Below are 20,117 nucleotides of genomic sequence, written 5' to 3' on the forward strand. Positions count from 1 at the left end.
TTTGAGAAACGTGGTTGTGTCATTCATTACCATTTACTGTTATGCATTCGATCCCTTATTGTCCCCCGCCGCAACGCGGAACGGGGGACTATGTATTCAGCGGCGTCCTTCCGTACGTACATCCCGATTCTTGTTAACGCTATATCTCATGAAGTGTTGAACCCCATGTCTTAGAATTTAGTGACAGCCTACATTGGGAGATTATGCAAACACCAGTCGAATTGGGTGACCTTTATCTTATTTTCAAGGTCAGCATGACACTTTGACCACTTTTCAAACTCTTGTTAACGCGATATCTCATGAAATGTTGTACCAAATGTCTTCAAATTTGGTGACAGCCTACATATGGTAATTACGCAGACACCAGTCGATTTGGGTGACCTTTACCTTATCTTCAAGGTCACCATGACACTTTGCACGCTTTTGACTCTTGTTACACGCGATTTGGGTGACGTTTACGCGATATTTCATGGACGGTTGTACCCAATGTCTTCAAAGTTGGTGACAGCATACATTGGGGGATTACGCAGACACCAGTTGATTTTGGGTGACCTTAACCTTATCTTCAAGGTCACCACGATACTTTGACCGCTTTTTAAAGGCGATATCTCATAAAACATTGCACCCAATGTTTTCAAGTATGTTGACAGCCTACATTGGGTAATTATGCAGACACTAGTCATTTCAGGCATCTTGTATGTGACCCAAAAATAAAAAGTAGTAAATATAGATATTCCATTCTTTAGCGGCTGGGGACATTGCCATATCAGTGGCAAACACTTGTTTATACAGTCCTGAGAGTTCTTAATTATCAGATCTATAGGTGAAGGTCAGTAATGCTGCATGGCAGTAATTTCAAATATTCAATTTGCTCGCAGAAATTTCTCATCAGGAAATGTCAGTAAAGGAGCTGCCTTTGTGATTGAATGTACTTGCAGAGAGTTCTCATTTTTAGGATATGTTTGTTTTCTACAACCAGAAAAAAGTGCAATAACTTTCTAACATAAAAACTCCATTTTCATGTATATATAACTAATCAGAACTAGAGATAGGGTGGCAGGGGATATCGATGGTTAGGTGTTCACCATAGAAATGATTATCCCAATCAGGAGTTGATGATTCACTCATTGATGCAAAGATTAACCGTTGATTAAACCAATCCAGAGTCAATTATTCACCCAATCAGGAGTCAATTATTCACCCAATCAGGAGTCATAGGGTGGCAGGGGATATTGATGTTGGGTTTTCTCCTTGTCTATATTGAAAATGATGATTGCTCATGGGACATTGATTTTGACCTAAAGACAAGGCAGAGATTTAGTTCAAAGGCAAGGCGGCGCGGTGGGGTAGCCTAATGGTTAAAGCGTTGGCTTGTCATGCCGAAGACCCGGGTTCGAATCCCCACATGGGTACAATGTGTGAAGCCCATTTCTGGTGTCCCCAGCCGTGATGTTGCTGGAATATTGCTAAAAGCTGCGTAAAACCATACTGAGTCAGTCAGTCAGTCAAAGGCAAGGCAGAGATTTAGTTTAAAGGCAATATCATCTAAAATACTCCCAGTCACATGTAGTCATATTTGATGGAACATTGTATTAATCAGCTCAGAATGCAATGGGTTTGATGTAACTGTAACAGGAATTGTTCATTTCTTTACTGTTATATAAATCTTGTTCAATAAAAGTTCAACTTGTGCATGCCTGACTCTCTTTATTGCACTTGTGATGACTCAAATGTCGTATAGGCTAGATTTTCTGTGGGGATTAAAGGTTAGTATTTGATCCACAATGAAACTACAATACTGAGCATTGCAAACTTGAAGAATTCAGTCACTGTGAATGTTAGTTTGTTGCTTAATGCCACACTCAGCAATATAGCTGCGTCATGTGAGTCTGTGAATAATGGACCAGCTATTGACATCGTGTTTGTTTGTGTGTTTAACACCTCAGCAATATTCCAGCTATATGGCGGCGGCGGTCAGTAAATAATCGAGTCTGGACCAGACAATCCAGTGATCAACAGCATGAGCATCGATCTACACAACTGGGATACGATGACATGTGTCAACCAAGTCAGCGAGCCTGACTACTCGATCCCATTAGTCGCCTTTTACGACAAGCATGGGTTGCTGAAGACCAATTCTAACCCAGATTTTGACGGGTCGACATCATGTCGATTGGTGGAGGACTAACACAGCTTTATGGAAAGGGCTGTCATTCTAGCAGTCAAGTGGGCAGATGATCTGCCTCGAGGTACCTGGCTGCATCATACCAAACAATTTTGGAATATTATACCATAATGATAAAAAATAAATAAACATTACAAGATTATATGTTGCCTGGCACACAGCATTAATGGTAAGATAAGGATTGAGCAACTCATGGTCCAGGTTAAACTCTGGTTTGGTGATGCAATTGGACAGTTTTGACAGCAAAACATTGTATAGTCAGTGAGTCACTCAATCAAGAGTCAATGATTCATTCAGTGATGCAGTAATGACTCAGTGATGCAGTAATGACTCAGTGATTCATTCAGTGATACAGTAATGACTCCGTGATTCATTCAGTGATGCAGTAATGACTCAGTGATTCATTCAGTGATGCAGTAATCACTCAATGATTAATTCAGTGATGCAGTGATTCATTCAGTGATGCAGTAATCACTCTGATTCATTCAGTGATGCAGTAATCCTCAGTGATTCATTCAGTGATGCAGTAGTCACTCAGTGATTCATTCAGTGATGCAATGATTCGTTTAATCAGGAGACAATAATTTGCTTGATGTTGCAATGATGAGTCAATAATTCATTCAATGATGCAATAATCAGTCAGTGATTTATTCATTGATGCAATGATTCATTTAATCGAGAGACAATGATTTGCTCGAAGATGCAAATGATGAGTCAATAATTCACCGAGTGATGATTCAATAATTCACTCGATGTAATAATCAGTAAATCCCTTGATGATGCAACGATTCTCTCAGTCAGGAGTCTATAATGCACTCAATAATACAGTGATTCATTTAATCAGGAGTCAAAGATTTGCTCAATGATGCAATATGGATACAATGATGAGCCGATGATTCTCTCAATCAGGAGTGAATTCCAATAATCTAGCGAAGGAACAAGGTGGGTAGTTTGACTCTTGTTGCTAAGTGACAGATGTGTTGATATCTTATCAGTAGTGTCCTTAAGACCAAGAATTGCAGTGTAATGGATCTGACCATGTTCAGAGGTCAGTGGGTATCTAGCACAAGAAAACACGAGAAGATCATGTGATTCACATGGGTGGAACAATGTTTCTATTCATGGCAATATAACCTTTTACAAGTCCATGTTATGCTTGGCTTCAGTGTTTCAATAGTTAGTTGAAAGGAGTACTAGATAGTACAATATACGTTCTTGTACCCGAGTTGTACAGATTGTCACCGCGTATTTGAATTTATATTGTATTGATCCAGGTTATCAAGTCACCAGTAGAGATCACTGGATGATCGGGTAGCACAGCTGCCCAGAGCAACGGAAGGAGTTACTTCCCCTGGACATACAGAATCCTATGATCATGGGTTTGAATCTGGTTCACCATGCTTATGTTTCTGGGTTTCTCAGCACCATAGTATTGTGGGTTTCACCACAGATATAAACTCCTCAGATCGGCATCACTTCAGGTTTTCCTTCACATTTGTGGCGGTGGGGTAGCCGAGTGGTTAAAGCTTTCCCTCGTCACGCGGAAAAACCGGGTTCGATTCCCCACATGAGTACAATGTATGAAGCCCATTTCTGGTGTTCCCAGGTGTGATATTGCTTGGATATGACTAAAATCGGCGTGAAACAAAACTCACTGGCTCACTCACTTTCCATATTAATCTGACTCGCTGTCTTCCGCCATATGCCTCAAAACCACTTCATAGTGGCGATAAACAAAACTCACTGGCTCACCCACCTTCCATATTAATCAGACTCACCGTCTTCCGCCATATGCCTCAAAACCACTTCATAGTGGCGATAAACAAAACTCACTGGCTCACCCACCTTCCATATTAATCTGACTCACCGTCTTCCGCCATATGCCTCTAAACCACTTCATAGTGGCGATAAACAAAACTCACTCACTCACGAGTTTGAGAAAAAGCGTAACCATACTGCGGCATACATAGGCAGCAGCAGCAGCACCTGTTATGATGTTATCCACCTTGTTAACAAAGGTTTCACCACATTGCAGATTACAGACGTTGACGACCCGTGAAGATCCGGGGTAGAATAGGTCTTCAGCAACCCATGCTTGCCACAAAAGGCGACTATGCTTGTCGTAAAAGGCCACTAACGGGATCGGGTGGTCAGGCTCGCTGACTTGGTTGACACGTGTCATCGGTTCCCAATTGCGCAGATCGATGCTCATGCTGTTGATCACTGGATTGTCTGGTCCAGACTCGACTATTTACAGACCGCCGCCATATAGCTGGAATATTGCTGAGTGCGGCGTACAACTAAACTCACTCACTCACTACAGACGTTGACATTATTCTAAATTCCTGACCAGTCGTCCTTGGTAGTAATATACAGATACAGATTCATTGGCTCAAGTTCATATGTATTTACATGTTGAAGAAGGGAAACAAATATGCAAACTTCTGACAAGTCGGATGAGATGCCTTCTGAATGTTTCCTCCAATTCCTGGTACAGAGGTTGACGGTCAGTTACAGACAGTGTATAGCACTGTTCTATATGTTTATAAAATGGCCACTATTACATGTGTTTATCAAGATTTATTGTTCGTGTAATTCGTGTTGTCCAAGGATGATTTTATATATACTGGGTGCGTTTAGATTTACCCCGCTTTTAGCAATATTCCAGCAATATCATGGCGGGGGACACCAGAAATGGGCTTCACACATTGTACCCATGTGGGGATTCGAACCCGGGTCGTCGGCGTGACGTGCTCGGGGACCGTTCATAATTTATGGCTAGAGGAAGGTGGACTGGTCCAGGACAATCCGTACCGAAGGTGATTCGAACCTAAACCTTTTTTAGCAACTCGTACCCAAATGGTTGGACAACGCGTACCCACTCTACTTCAGCAACTGGATTGATTGATTGTTAATATAAACGCCGCACTCAGCAATATCCAGCTATATGACGGCGGTCTGTAAAAAAACAGTCTGGGCCAGACAATCCAGGGATCAAAAGCATGAGCATCGATGTACGCAATTGGAATACGATGAAATGAGTCAAACAAGTCGGCGAGCCGATCCCATTAGTCTAACAACTGGATGAATCGTAACTAAAACACCCGAATCCTAACCCAATGAAAATTCAGAGTTCAGAGCTTACAAATTTTTGAAACAGTGTCCCTTAGTGACCACGCCACTTGACGACTGGACACCCAGATATTGACCAGTCGAGACTACAGTAACGAATGAATGAATAATAAGACTGTTGAGTGAGTATGGTACGCCGCTTTTAGCAATATTCCCGCAATATAACTATGGGGGACACCAGAAATAGGTTTCACACATTGTAACCAATTGGAGAATCAAACCCGAGTCTTCAGCGTGACTAGCGGGCGATTTAACCATTAAGCTACCCCACCACCCCGTATGATGACTAACTGTTTGAAATATTAAATGATAGTATGTTTGAATTGGGTTCGAATCTTCCAACATTGGGTACGAGTCATCTAAATGTGTGTACAGCCAACCCCAAAAGGTACGAACGCTAAGAAGAGGTACGAATATGACAGATTTTGGTACGAGTTTTCTTTGGGTATGAATCTCATTGGATAGCTATTTTCAATGTTTAAAGAAAACGTTTTCTGTCATATTGGAATTTACCTTTTGTATGACAGTGACATTTTGCACAAAATTGGGTTGAAATGTATTCAATGTTTATTTTTATTTTTATTTTGTTTTATAATCAAGACCGAAGAGAATTCCTCACACGAATTCTGAAATGGGCCCAGGTCCCTTTAAAGCTTTTAATGGGTGCTGAATTGAAGAAGATAAACTGAGCTCAGTTATCAGATCAGTGTTTGAATGAAACTAAATGCAAACCATTTGTGCATAGAGCACAGTTACGTTCAGCTCCTTGACACACTGCTGAAGTAAAGCCCTGGAGTAAGGGGCGTCTCTTGTGTCTGATTCAGTGGAAGGGAGGCGGGTAAGGGGCACCCTAGTGGGTCAATTGTTGAATCGTCTCTTTGAAGAACTGGGTTCAATGCCCAGCACTGGAATAATGTGTAAAGTCCATTCTTAAAGTGTGTGACATTGCTTTTATACTGCTGAAACAACCGATTCTTGGTGCGCGTTTATGATTTTGAAATACTACCGCTAAAACAGGCAATTCAGAGTGTGACCTTATGATGTTGATATAATAAAGCTAAAAAGGCCAATTCTAAGTGTGACCTTATGATGTTGAAATAACACCGCTAAACAGCTATTAGTTCTAAATGTGCCCTTATGATTTTGAAAAAATACCACAAAAACAGGCAATTCTAAGTGTACCATAATGAAGTTGAAATAATATCGCTAAAACTATTCTAATGATTTTCAAATAATTCTCCTGAAACAGATAGTTATGATTTTCAAATAATACCGCTAAAAACAACCGGTTCTAAATTTCACCTTATAATGTTGCTGTAATACAGCTAAAACAGGCATAAAACATCATTCACTCTCTGTGGGATATCGGCCTCCCCAATCACACCGCTACAAGGAGGTCCCTATTCACCCGGTGTAGTACATTCAGATGATTTGATAGATTTGTAGGTCCCACGTACCGATAGCACCAAGGTCACAGGGTTAAAGGTTAAGGGGTATACAATTGACTGAACTAACTGTCAATCATCCGATGGGGTTACGAGGAAATCAACACGTCCGGTATTGATCAACTAGTTAAACGATAACCGAGCGTGTGATTTGAGTCCTTTGCAGGATTGGTGTGTAATGAGAGTGACATGTGTTGAGAATAATGATCCCAATATTGACTTAACCTATTCCAACAGACAAAAGAAATGTGGGTGCATGTAACGTTAGCTGGGGTAATATATGACAACGATTGTTAACATCAAATAGACCTCGGGTGTCATATTTCATAGTCAGTAGCACGTCCTGTTCTACAGTCGAAGTAAATCCAATACTGCCAGATGTCTCAAACAACGGTTTACGGAAGACAACCTGTCCTCTCGATTAACGCTTAGTCCCAGAATATATATAAATTTGATAGTAACAAATAAACCCATTTAAATTGAAAAGGAGCCCCAATGAGTTGGGAGTTGGGGAAATCTAGACTTGCTTCATATAGGGCTTTAGCATTACAGGGAGGGCTCGGCAGTAGGGAAAATAATGTAGTTCAGGGACTGTGAGACAGACTTCCCTGTCCTCTAGCGTTGCTTCAATGCTGTACTGAATGCTATGCCCATGGATCTATAGCAATTCTATCCTTTAAAGCTGCAAGTCTAGATAAGCGGACTCGGCAATGTTCCAGCTATATATCTGTAAGTTATCGACTTTGGCCCAGACAATCCAGTGATCAACAACATGAGCATCGACCTACGCAACTGGGATACGAACACAGGAGTCAGTCAACCAAGTCAGCGAGCCTGACCACCCAATTCCGTTAGTCGCGTCATACGACAAACATAGGTGCTGACCTAATGCTAGTTTGGGGGTTACCTGCCTGAGCGCGTACTACAGGTTTCAATGTGTAAACATGTTTATCATTGTGTTTATAGATCTATACACTGGACAAAGTGTTGTCCTACACGCTATACAACGCTATATAATTTTTTTAGGTTACAAGTATCTTTTTGTCCTTTGTCAACGTTATAGATTATTTGTACATTTGCGTTCGTATTATACCAAGTCATGGTGGTAAATATATCATGCAAGTGCCTGTGAAGCTGACTGTTCTAACGAACAGCATTAGCATCGATCTACGCAATTAGGATACGATGACATGTGTCAAACAAGTCAGCGAGCTTAACCACCCGATCCCGTTAGTCGCCTCTTACGACAACATGGGTTACTGAAGACCAGTTCTAACCCGGACCTTCACAGGTGTCGCCTGTCGCCTGTCGCCTCTTACAAGCATTGGTTGTTTATATGAATATAATACCCATACATTGTACCAGCAGTAGATAGAACAGGTCTCCTCGGTCTGGTGACTATATTCAGTCCAAGTATACACAACTTGTTATTACGCTGCGTGTGAACGCGATGGTCTGTGAACGAACGCCATATGTGAAAATCAATAACATTGTATGGCATAATCTACTGATCTAAACCGAGAAATATATATGTAAACACATTTACCTAGCACTCCAGGCGTCATTATCTCGCGACGAAGTTACTCAAAAAGCAATATAATATATTGGAAGAGCGGGCCTCCGTTCCACAAAGATATTGTAGGACTACTGTTGTCGTAAGTGTATGTTAAAGTACAGTGCACAGCTTGGAGCAATGATCATCTTAGGCATATGATCGTTGTGTAGAACGGGATCCCAAAAGTCACTGTTCAGAGTCAATGTTGTTTTACGACGCACTCAGCAATATTCATGCTGCACGACCACAAGAAAACCAGGGTGAGTGAGTTTAGTTTTACGCCGCACTCAGCAATATTCCAGCTATATGGGGGCACAGGAAAACCAGAGAGTGAGTGAGTTCTACTTGACGCTTGTCATATTCTAGCCTTGTGGTTCAAGCGTTGGCTCGTCACGCCAAAGACCCGGGCTCGATTCCCCACATGGGTACAACGTGTGAAGCCCATTTCTGGTGTCCCAAACAGTGATGTTGCTGGAATATTGCTAAAAGCGGCCTAAAACTTAACTCACTCACTCACTCTTTTTTCGGGGTAGGGGTGCTTCATATTTTAGTCGAACTGCATATGACGAACTACGGTTCTTACGAAATAACATTAGTGGTCGCTGTAAGTTTGTTATAACCGTTGTATACTGAATATTATCATCCAGTAGTACCTCCTGGATTCCGTGATTACGCGGTTGCAGAATAAATCGCGAAAAATACCTTTTCATGCAGAAAAACGTCTGGTCCAGGGAAAATGCATTTTCATGCAGAATACCTGCAGAATTTGCCATTTTTCTTCCACGGAATTTACATATTTTGAAAGTTGAATCAAGATTGCCTATCAAACGAAACAATATTTTGTAGTCAAGTCAAAGGTGTTTTATTCTATCAAATGACATCAGCCCATATACAAGTTTACATAAATACACTGGTTGAGAATATACCGACTGGTAGATACAGTGGAAATGATAAAAATATAACATTCATTTAACAATTGGTGGTAATGAGGAGGACCTGTTAGAGTAAAATCAATCTGAAATCCCATTCAACAAGTTATTTCTTAGGTCCATTCCATGTTTTACAAATAGAGATAATCTAAATATTACATCGGCATCATTCGATGACAAAATAGAAACAAACCCTATTCTACTCATCTTAGATGAGAAACGTTCTGGTATATATTTTGTAGAGTTTGTAATGTTATTCCTGATCACACTCGTAAGATCATCTTTCTAAATAAAAAAACATCTTGCAAGAAAAAACGATCTGCCAGCTGTACCTTGAATGGCATGAAGCTCTAAAATATTTACAGCTTTGTATTTAAGAATTAAAGTTTGAAATTCCTTATCATTTTTGTTTGTTTTTCAAGTATTTAACTGCAGAATCTTTTGCAGAATTTTGAAAAATGGGATGCAGAATTTACTTAAATTTACGGCGGAATTCTTAAAAATTCGCCGAGGAATCCAGAAGGGACTGATCCAGGAGAGATCCAGGCACAGTTCTCATTTGGCAATACAAGGTCACACTGTAAACGTGACTTGACTTCAAATGAATACAGAGCCCACCGTGTGCGTGGAGCCATTGTATTCGTACAATAGCCACGCTTTGTCCCGACCCCTTCCAACACCAGGTAGAGCTACCCCACGATCGTATATCAATAAATACAGAGGCGCTTCCAATAACTGTGTCTGTAAATACTGAAGACTGGACTGAGGTGACAATGAACAGGATACTCTATCATGTGACAAGGCGTGACACGGGTCACAGTATTCACACTTCGACTTGGCACATAGCTTTGAAGTCACTAAGTCTTGTTCATGGGTTTGAGTCGAACTCGTTCATTCTATACAGACCTGTACAACGGACTTAACGGTTCTCACGCCGAGCTTGGTTTAACGGTCTTAAACAGTATTTCAGATATTTCGAGGCGTGTCAGCTTAATGTTGGGGGAAAGCCGGAAATAATGCAGTTTCTAGAATTTTAACACTTTTGTGAAACCCACGAGCTCGGATGTCTTGCTGACAAGTCTAGAAATACAATCAGGGCCAATCGAGGATTCGAACCCACTAATAAACGTTTTGGGAAGCCCAAGGGAAGCAACTCTGCACAGCGAATTCAGGGACCACCCATGCCCAAACACAACTTCCAGTTGCCTGTTGATTTACCATTCTCCGTGTTTCATGTGAGTTCCATCGTTATACTGACAACAACCACACTACATTGGTTACAAGTACAACAGGTGTTGATATGCATGAGCAGTATATCACGGGCTTATATATATACACATAATATACATTCCTCCAACAGAACGATGTGCGATAAACAATATTTATAATGTTTTGTAGAGTGCCCATGTACGTGTTTCTAATCTCGCGGATATTTGCCTTGGATTTAAGTCATGTGAGTGAGTGAGTTTAGTTTTACGCCGCACTCAGCAATATTCCAGCTATATGGCGGCGGTCTGTAATTAATCGAGCCTGGACCAGACAATCCAGTGACCAACAGCATGAGCATCGATCTGCGCAATTGGGAACCGATGACATGAGTCAGCCAAGTCAGCGAGCCTGACCACCCGATCCCGTTAGTGGCCTCTTACGACAAGCATAGTCGCCTTTTGTGGCAAGCATGGGTTGCTGAAGACCTATTCTACCCCGGATCTTCACGGGTTTTAAGTCATGTGGTTTCCGAAAGACATTCGACCAGTTCCAACTGACTCATGGAATTTGCAGAGAAACACAAATAACAGAAACAACTGTGTATATTGTAGTTATGCAATTATCGGCAGGTTAAACTGAAATGTTCCAGATGTTCTGTTAACAATCGATTCCAGCATTTGAGTTTCGTACATAAACAAAACATGCCATAGACAGGTGAGTGAGTGAGTGAGTTTACTTTAACGTCGCTTTTAGCAATATTCCCGCGGGGAACATCAGATATGGGCTTTACACAATGTACCAACATGTGGGGAATCGAACCCGGGTCTTCGGTGTGACGAGCGAACGCTTTAACCACAAGGCCCCCATCATGGGGTAGATAACATGATGGAGTGATTTAGATTTAAAAATCTGTAATTTTATTCGTCTCGTTTCAAATTCCTTTGTAGATCGTGCAAAGCTTTCGTATATATAAAGTTCTTTTTTTTAAAGTTAAATGAACGTTATACTGAATATCAAACAAAATGATTAATTTTATTAATTCATTGTGACCGATTTGAGGACAACATGCTGGAAACGCATGTCAACTGTACAGGAATATAGTTTAGACGATTTATTAATCAAAATTAACAAAATATAACATCGTTATCTGTGCTCTTGCAATGGAAACAAACTTTAATTTATGTTCCTAAATATACCAAAATTACTTACCCTAAAATTCTGTAAAGCTCTCCAAAGTCCTAAGCTGAAAACACACGCTTGTCACATTACACGAAGTTTTGCACTCTGTGTTTCCTTCCAGACACTAGCTCCTTGGGCAATTCTTCACAGATAATTACTGTTATTTAAACACTCTTTACTGTATCACATTTCCCAGACAAACAAAGGTTGGCGTGATTACAGAGACGAAATTCTTCAATTTTCATACCGCAGTGTAGCGGTCATTCTTGGCGAAGCCTGTCAAAGTCGGTGACTTTCAGGAAGGAAATAGCTGGTAACAATGCCTTTAATTGTTGCCACTGCAAGCATCATGGACTGTAATGATCTGGAGCACTGGTGTCTAGTCTAGCGTAAGCTTGTGATTTGGTCTCAGATTACGAAAGCCGTTTAACTGTTTTCCTTCATTGACTTGGCGCGGTGTCCGAGAATATATATATATAGTCACTGAAGGCTTTGTATGGGTTTGTCTAACGTTGACGTTTAGTATCAGAAATAAATTTGTTTTTTTTTAAAATATAAAAAGATATATTTGTCAAAACAAATCCAAATGCAGCCCAGAGCAATCATTAATTTCCTGGAGCTGAGGCAATCTAGACTTGCCAAATCAACCTAGACTTGTGTGAGACTCCTATTTAATTAACTCCTTATGGTTTGTCAAACAGAGTATAGTGTTTGTCTTAGCACACGAAACGGGTTTTTTATTTGTTAGATAGTTAACACGTAGATTTGTACACCGCTTATTCCATCTGAAACTAAAGAAAATTGTTTTCACATAGAGCATCCGTGTTGAGAACTGAACCCGGGCTTTAGTCGTGCTAGCGAATGCTTTAACCATTAGACTATCGTACCTGGCTTTGGTGAACGTACCTGCGTTGCAATGGTTTGTGACAAACGTTTGTGCTTAAATAGTTTGAAATAAATCTTAAACAAACGTTGACATGGACTGTCTCCACTATTATCCTAACACAACTGCGTAGATCGATGCTCATGCTGTTGATCACTGGATTGTCTGTCCAGACTCCATTATTTACCGACCGCCGCAATATAGCTGGAATATTGCTAAGGGCAACGTTAAACAACAAACAAACAAACAAACCTTATTCTAACAGATACATACGTGGTCTCGTCGCTAAATGGCTGAAACAATGATGATACCTCGTGACACTTAAACTCAACACAACTCAAATGACAGATTGTCTCCCCTCTCTATATCGCGTGCGTCACTTAGTGTTATACCACGTATATATGACGCATATTTACTCAACGCTCGATTCCCATGTTGTCTCACACATCAGTTCAAAAACACCACATTTACCAGTGACGTGTTTGACTTACATGGGCGGTGGGGTAGCCTGGTGGTTAAAGCGTTCGCTCGTCACGCCGAAGACCAGGGTTCGGTACAATGTGTGAAGCCCATTTCTGGTGTCCCCCTGCCGTGATATTGCGGGAATATTGCTAAAAGCGGCGTAAAATCATACTCACTCACTTTGACCTACGTTACTTCCGGCGGAAGTTCCGAGTGATTGGGTGGTCATTCTCCATGACGTTGTTGATGCATGTCATCGTGTCCCAGTTGCGTAGACCGATGCTCATGATATCAATCACTAGATTGCCATGTGTACATTCGACGATTTACTGACGGAATGTTGCTGGATGCGGCATTTTAGAACATTCAATGAAATCCCACATCAAACCGACACGTCTTAAACTATATATAAACACTGTTGAAAGCGGCGTTGCCGTTAAACCCAACTCACTCAGTCACTTAATCACTTCAATTTTCTATATTGGTTGAAGTATGAAAATCTATGTGCATTTTTTTTTAAATGTATTTAAAGAAATAATTTTATATTTACATTGCAAGATGTTTTGAAGGACCTATAAAAGACTACAGATAATCAAATCTAAAGGGCCCTTAATTAAAATATCCATCTCCACTGAAGATAAAATTTCAAACAAGACTTCAATGTTCGCGACAAACATCTAAAACAGATGTTATCATTTTCAGCCCATACAGCTGATACAGTTGCTACTACCACGTACAGTCCGTTTGATTTCATTTGAGACCGATGAATTGCTCACTAACACAAAATCTAATAATTCCAACAAAACCAAATTTGGCACAGTCACATGAAATCGACAGACCAACTGTGATGATTTGTCTAATAATTTTGGACACCCGAATAAAAATGTTGTTTAACAAACGATAATTATTTTGTTGTCACTTTTCGCTATCTCTCACGGGGGGGGCACTTTGCACAGGTGTGCGAGTTGCACGTATGAAATTGAAAATTTCACTACAGACGCTTGTTGATTACCTGGCTGTCCTACCAGCAAGTGGTCCCCCCCAAAATTGTGTTTGGGCTTTGTTGCAATTATTAGATCTTGTGTTAGTGAGCAATTCATCGGTCTCAAATGAAACCAAACGGACTATACGAAGCTGCGCTCCTTTCCCATTGACCGCTGATTGACTGCTTACACACTCTTCTTAACGCCTATTTAGCAGGCTCTTGTGGACTTTTGAGTGTCCTTAAGTCAAGGCAGTTCAAAATAATAATGTTACATCTCAGCAACCATGTTAGCCATATCCCAATGAAGTCTGTGGTATCAGCAATAACTCTGATCGTGAAAAGCGGTGATCATCAAGCCGTTACCAAACCTGAACCGACACTGACTAACACTGCAAAGACATGACTTATTACATAGAGATGTGATTAAGTATAACATCTTCTTGGCCAACACGGGGAAATGTTGAATTTGGCTCTGGTTCTGGTCATATCTCATTGATCACACGCGCTATTACAGAGCCAGGGTTGAGTGAGTGAGTTTAGTTTTGCGCCGCCTTCAGCAATATTCCAGCAGTATCACGGCAGGGCACACAAGAAATGGGCTACCCATGTAGGGAATCGAAACCGGGCCTTCGCCGTGACGAACGAACGCTTTAGCCACTAGGCTACCCCACCTCCCCCACCAAACCTTAACCGACACGGACCAACACTGCACAGACATGAATATTTACATAGGGATGTGATTAAGTATAACATAGATCTTCTTGACCGACACGGGGAAATGTTGAATTTGGATCCGGTTCTGGTCGTATTCCATTCATCACAAGCGCTATATTACAATAGGTGACACCAGAAATGGGCTTCATACATTGTACCCATGTGGGGAATCGAACCCCGGTCTTCGGCGTGACTATGGGTTTCACACATTGTATCCATGTGGGAAATCGAACCCGATTCTTTGGCGTGACGAGCGAACGCTTAAACTACTAGGCTACCATATTACCCAAAGAGACGTTAAAAGATGGTACATGTACTTGTTGTTACCCTGTCTTGCGTTCGGTGCTATACAATAAAACAAGGACATGCGGACTCGGAGTGAGCATTCTGCGTATCTGTTGGAATATTCATCTTAAACTGAGACATATTACATCAACGGATGGCAACATAATACAACTGGCATTAGACTTCTCAAGCTCAAGCAGCACTCGGTTCTATTGGTGTAGTGAAGTTTAAGAACTGGAATCTCTTATTAAAGAAATCTTACCATAATTTAGCAATCGTGCCTTTATAAGAATGAATGAATTATTGATTTAAGACGCATCTGAAGCCTTGCCTCTATTCGATGCAAGAAATCGAAGCAATTACACATACTTATTATGTACTTACAAAATATAAACCGGATAATAGCTGCTTTTATCCCTAGAAATCTTTATTGTACAGCCTACTTAGTTATAAGGAATAAAATTCTAGATAAATATTTGAAACATCCTCCATCACAACACAGTTTTGTTAATATAATGTCTTCAACAAATAAATATCTTATAAATAATTTATGCCTATTTTTATATATTGTTAGGAAAATAAAAACGTCTGATGTGTTTCTGTCAAACTCATGCAAAATATATATTTATGAATGTATTTTGGACCAGCGGCCTTTTACTGAATAAAATGTCTGTCTGTCTGTCAGAAATCTTTAGAAAGGTATGAAATCATAATATATGTCCATATAAAAACATCTTTCTATTGAATATGTTAGCAACATTTGTAAATACATCCACAGTCAGCTGTTGCTGATAACATACTAGTATTACAAAAACACGTATACTAGTAGTCCCAAGAAAACATGAAATAAGAGTTACCTCCCTTACTAGCTTAACAGGGGAGGTAAGTCAATACAGATCATTAAACAGTAAGCGGCATTGTCCCAGTTTAACAGACACAAAAACCAACAGAGATGGAGAATCCAGCAGTGACAGTTTTCAGAAATTACCTGAGGATAAAGTCTGTGCAGCCAGATGTTGATTACAGTAAGTATCCGCCTGTCTTCCCTTGCACTACACGTGTTTACGTTTAAAGAAAATGTGCAAGCGAGCACATGCCCCGCGTAAGCCACGCCCACTTTATTGAAAGCCTCCGAGTGCCTATACAAGTCATTCATCTATGCAGGTACACGTCTTTGTGCCGAGTCCTAGTTTTCTGTACTTTACCCTTGACCTAGAATCAAGTACAGACAAGGCTTGCTCCTGTTGAGTCTATGTAAATAATAATTGCTCATGAAATCTAATCTGGTTGAGCAGAGACAATACATGTATCTGTATATACATGGGCTCAGTGCTGAAGAACAGGGATTCATAAGTCGGGATCTATGGATCAATAAAATGTGTTTATATTTGTACAGGTGCGAATCTCTGTAGTTGATGTCAAAACATCCAATCCACTGGACCAAGCTGTGAAACAACTCACACTGAACTCCCAAAGAATTAAACTGACATCACATTTACTTTAACTTTAAGAGTAATTTGAGACATTATTTTTAATTTGTCATGTAATCAGAACAATAAACGCTAAACATCTATATTAAATACCTAAGCTTTATTCCTTATTATGTTAAATCCCAAATGGCCCTTGGCAATCAATATAGTGACAGTTGAAACATTATACATAAGACAAAAAAATTGTATGAAGAAAAAAATTATCCTTCTTCAATGTTAATGCAATGTTTTTTCTATTAAAGGCACCATTCATAAGTAATGGCTACAATGTGTGAAGACCATTTCTGGTGATATTGCTGGAATATTGCTAAAAGCGACGTAACTCACTCACTCATTCATTAGTTATGGCTAGCGGGGAATTTTAAGTGGGAGTCACCCATTTTGTTCTGGGGAGGGGGTCATCAACTTTGTACACATGTACTTGAGGGTGTCATTGATTTTGTACATCACATGCGTTGTTGTTTTTTGGGGTGTTTTTTTGGGTGGTGGGGGGGGGGGTTTGTTGGTAATTCACATTGTACATGCTTCTCAGTAAAATCATCATGACACCACCAAGTCATTGATAATGAATGGCCCTAAACCCACTTCACTGATTGCTCTCTTACTCAAGAGCTCACCCATGAGCATACAATAAATCAGGAGTAATGAAAGTAACTTAAATGGTTTCGTGAATTTCCAATATGTTCTGGCCCCTCAACCTGTTATGAATTTGGTCACTAATGATTTTGACTGCACCCCTTTAATCCGCCGACATTTCATGTTATGGATGTGAGTGAGTGAGTGATTTAGTTTTAGGCTACTTTTAGCAATATTCCTGCAATATCACGGTGGGGGACACAGTTTGTCTTCACACATTGTACCAATGTGGGGAATCGAACCTGGGTGTTCGTAGTGATGAGCGAACACTTTAACCGCGAGGCTATCCCACCACCCCAGTTATGAATGTATTAGGCACATTCTTGTTGAAAGAGAGGGGAGCAGGACAAAAGCCACCCAGACAAATGCCACCTGGACAAAAGCCACCCGGACAAAAGCCACCTAGGACAAATGCCACCTAGGACAAAAGCCACCCAGTTATTTTACCATTACAGAGAGGACAATTACCACCCTTCTTGACTTTAATGTTGATTTTGTTGTAAAATTATGTAGACTTTGATAAATAATTTGGTTTCTAATAAACAAATATTCACTTTGAAAAAATGTTGATTTTGATGTAAAGTTATGTAGACTTCGATGAATAATTTGGTTTCTTAAAGAAAATATTCATTTTGATTTCATAGTAATGTTGACTTTTTAAAAATGTTAACGTAAATGGATGTAAAATTTGTCCTAGTCCCGAAAGAGAGCAATATTCCACGTATGTCAGGGTGGTTTGTAAATATTTGAGTCTGCACCAGACAATCATGTGATTAACATCATGAGCATCGACCTACACAAATGGCATACAATGACATATGGCAACAAAGTCAGTATGCCTGACCCCCGGATCCCGTGATTTGTAGTTAGGTCCATTTGAATTTGTTTTATTGAAAACAGAAGTGATGAGGGAGGAATATTTTATGCAATATTATTAAGGCTGTTATGATTCACTTGCGTACTCTGTGAATCAAACTGTATCCCTTCATGAATTCAATTCATTATTTGTTATCACTTGAATCAAATTTTCATGAATTTTATAAAGCAGTGTTTTTCTTGAAGTTGGGTGTTGAGACATGTAGAAAGGAATACATCTAAGACAGGCAGGAGAATAGTCAACACTCCTATATATCTACATTGACTACACGTGATCACTGGTCATTCATATCCCAGCTAACACAAAAATGTTATAAAAACATCCCAAAAACATTTTGTGAAATGTTTCAGAAACATTTTTCTGGTCCAGACTCGATTATTTACAGACCAATGCCATATAGCTGGAATATTGCTGAGTGTGTCGTAAAACTAAACTCACTCACTCACGTAATATGTCGACATAGTTTTGATACTGTTTCGTTAGGCCAGACCAATTTGATTTCTTGTTTTACAGATTTTTATCCTTAGAAAACCTAAAGACAGGAGGGAAAAGAATAAAAATAAAATCACCAATCAAAATAATATTCCTTCTAAATACTAACAGTAGTTTACTTTTGGCAATTTATGAAGTGTATATGTGGCAAAATACAATTTAAAAAACATTTTCTCGGAAGCCAATAAAAACATTAGGATTTTATTTTTTGAGTGGGAAATTTTTAAAAATTTTTTCTTATTCTTGAAAAATTACGACCGGCGGATCTGTAAAACAAGAAATAAAATTGGTATGGCCTTATGAATAAGGAAAACTACATCTGCTGCTGACTTATGGTAATCGTTATTCTATCATCTCACACCCTAGTTATGATATATCTTTCCTACCATAAACTTCCAGTAGACATTGAGACACACTCTGAACTTTGGGGCGGTGGGGTAGCCTGATGGTTAAAGCGTTCATTCGTCACGCCGAAGACCCGGGTTCAATTCCCCACATAGGTACAATGTGTGAAGCTAATTTCTGGTGTCCCCCGCCGTGATATTGCTGGAATATTGCTAAAAGCGGCGTAAAACCAAACTCACTCACTCACTCACACTGAACTTTACCCCTAGTATTAATGTGAGTTGTCAATCAGAGTCATTCCTGTTTTCTTGTCACTTAGTTTTAATAACAGGTGATATAGCAATCACTGTGTCTATCTGTCGATCCATCTGTCTGACATGTTTCTGTGTTACTCTATTCTGGCACAGAACTTGAAACCATTGAATATTGTTTACAAAACTTGAAACCATTGAATATTGTTTACAGAACTTGAAACCATTGAATATTGTTTACAAAACTTGAAACCATTGAATATTGTTTACAAAACTTGAAATCATTGAATGTAGTTTACAAATCTTGAAACCATTGAATATTGTTTACAAAACTTGAAACCACTGAATATTGTTTACATTGAATATTGTTTACAAAATTTGAAACTACTGAATATTGTTTACAAAATTTGAAACCACTGAATATTGTTTACAAAACTTGAAACCATTGAATATTATTTGCAAAACTTGAAACCGCTGAATATTGTTTACTAAACTTGAAACCACTGAATATTGTTTACAAACTTGAAACTACTGAATATTGTTTTCAAAACTTGAAACCACTGAATATTGTTTACAAAACTTGAAACCGTTAAATACTGTTTACAAAACTTGAAACCACTGAATATTGTTTACAAAACTTTAAACCGTTAAATATTGTTTACAAAACTTGAAACCATTGCATATTGTTTACAAAACTTGAAACCATTGCATATTGTTTACAAAACTTGAAACCATTGAATATTGTTTACAAAACTTGAAACCGTTAAATATTGTTTACAAAACTTGAAACCATTGAATATTGTTTACAAAACTTGAAACCATTGAATATTGTTTACAAAACTTGACATGCAGATCATTCAATTAGTGAACAAGTGACTTTTATGGATTTTGGACTTTTTCATTACGAGTGGTGGTCCAATTAATTGAAACAATCGAAGATTGGTCGCAATGACTAAACAACCAAGTAATCGATCATGTTTTCTCATAATGGAACTCAAACAATTTTCTTAACACTTGTTTGCGCTAACAATATTTTTCACAAGGTTGGTTTTGTCTGTTACAT

The 20,117-nt window shown here is 39.4% G+C and overlaps 2 protein-coding genes across 4 annotated transcripts in view; one reads left to right on the forward strand and one right to left on the reverse strand.

Annotated features, from left to right (window-relative positions):
- The window catches only part of LOC124289901 (orexin receptor type 2-like), a 141,399-nt gene that overhangs the window by 38,208 nt on the left and 83,074 nt on the right, over positions 1 to 20,117 (reverse strand). Inside the window, exon 1 of one of the 3 annotated variants that reach the window (XM_046726576.1) lies at positions 15,952 to 16,015. The exons of the other annotated variants lie outside the window; for them this stretch is intronic. The gene's annotated coding sequence lies outside the window, so the exon portion shown is untranslated. Of the gene's footprint in view, positions 1 to 15,951; positions 16,016 to 20,117 lie in introns of those variants that run through there. 3 annotated transcript variants of the gene reach the window in all.
- Positions 15,838 to 20,117, forward strand: part of LOC124289903 (aminoacylase-1-like) — a 34,085-nt gene continuing 29,805 nt past the window's right edge. Inside the window, exon 1 of the mRNA XM_046726577.1 lies at positions 15,838 to 15,988. Coding sequence (XP_046582533.1) covers positions 15,916 to 15,988 — 73 coding nt within the window. The 5' untranslated portion in view covers positions 15,838 to 15,915. The remainder of the gene's footprint in view (positions 15,989 to 20,117) is intronic.

Source organism: Haliotis rubra, unplaced genomic scaffold, assembly GCF_003918875.1.
Source record: "Haliotis rubra isolate DU_JTF1 unplaced genomic scaffold, ASM391887v1 Scf451, whole genome shotgun sequence".
NCBI lineage: Eukaryota > Metazoa > Mollusca > Gastropoda > Lepetellida > Haliotidae > Haliotis > Haliotis rubra.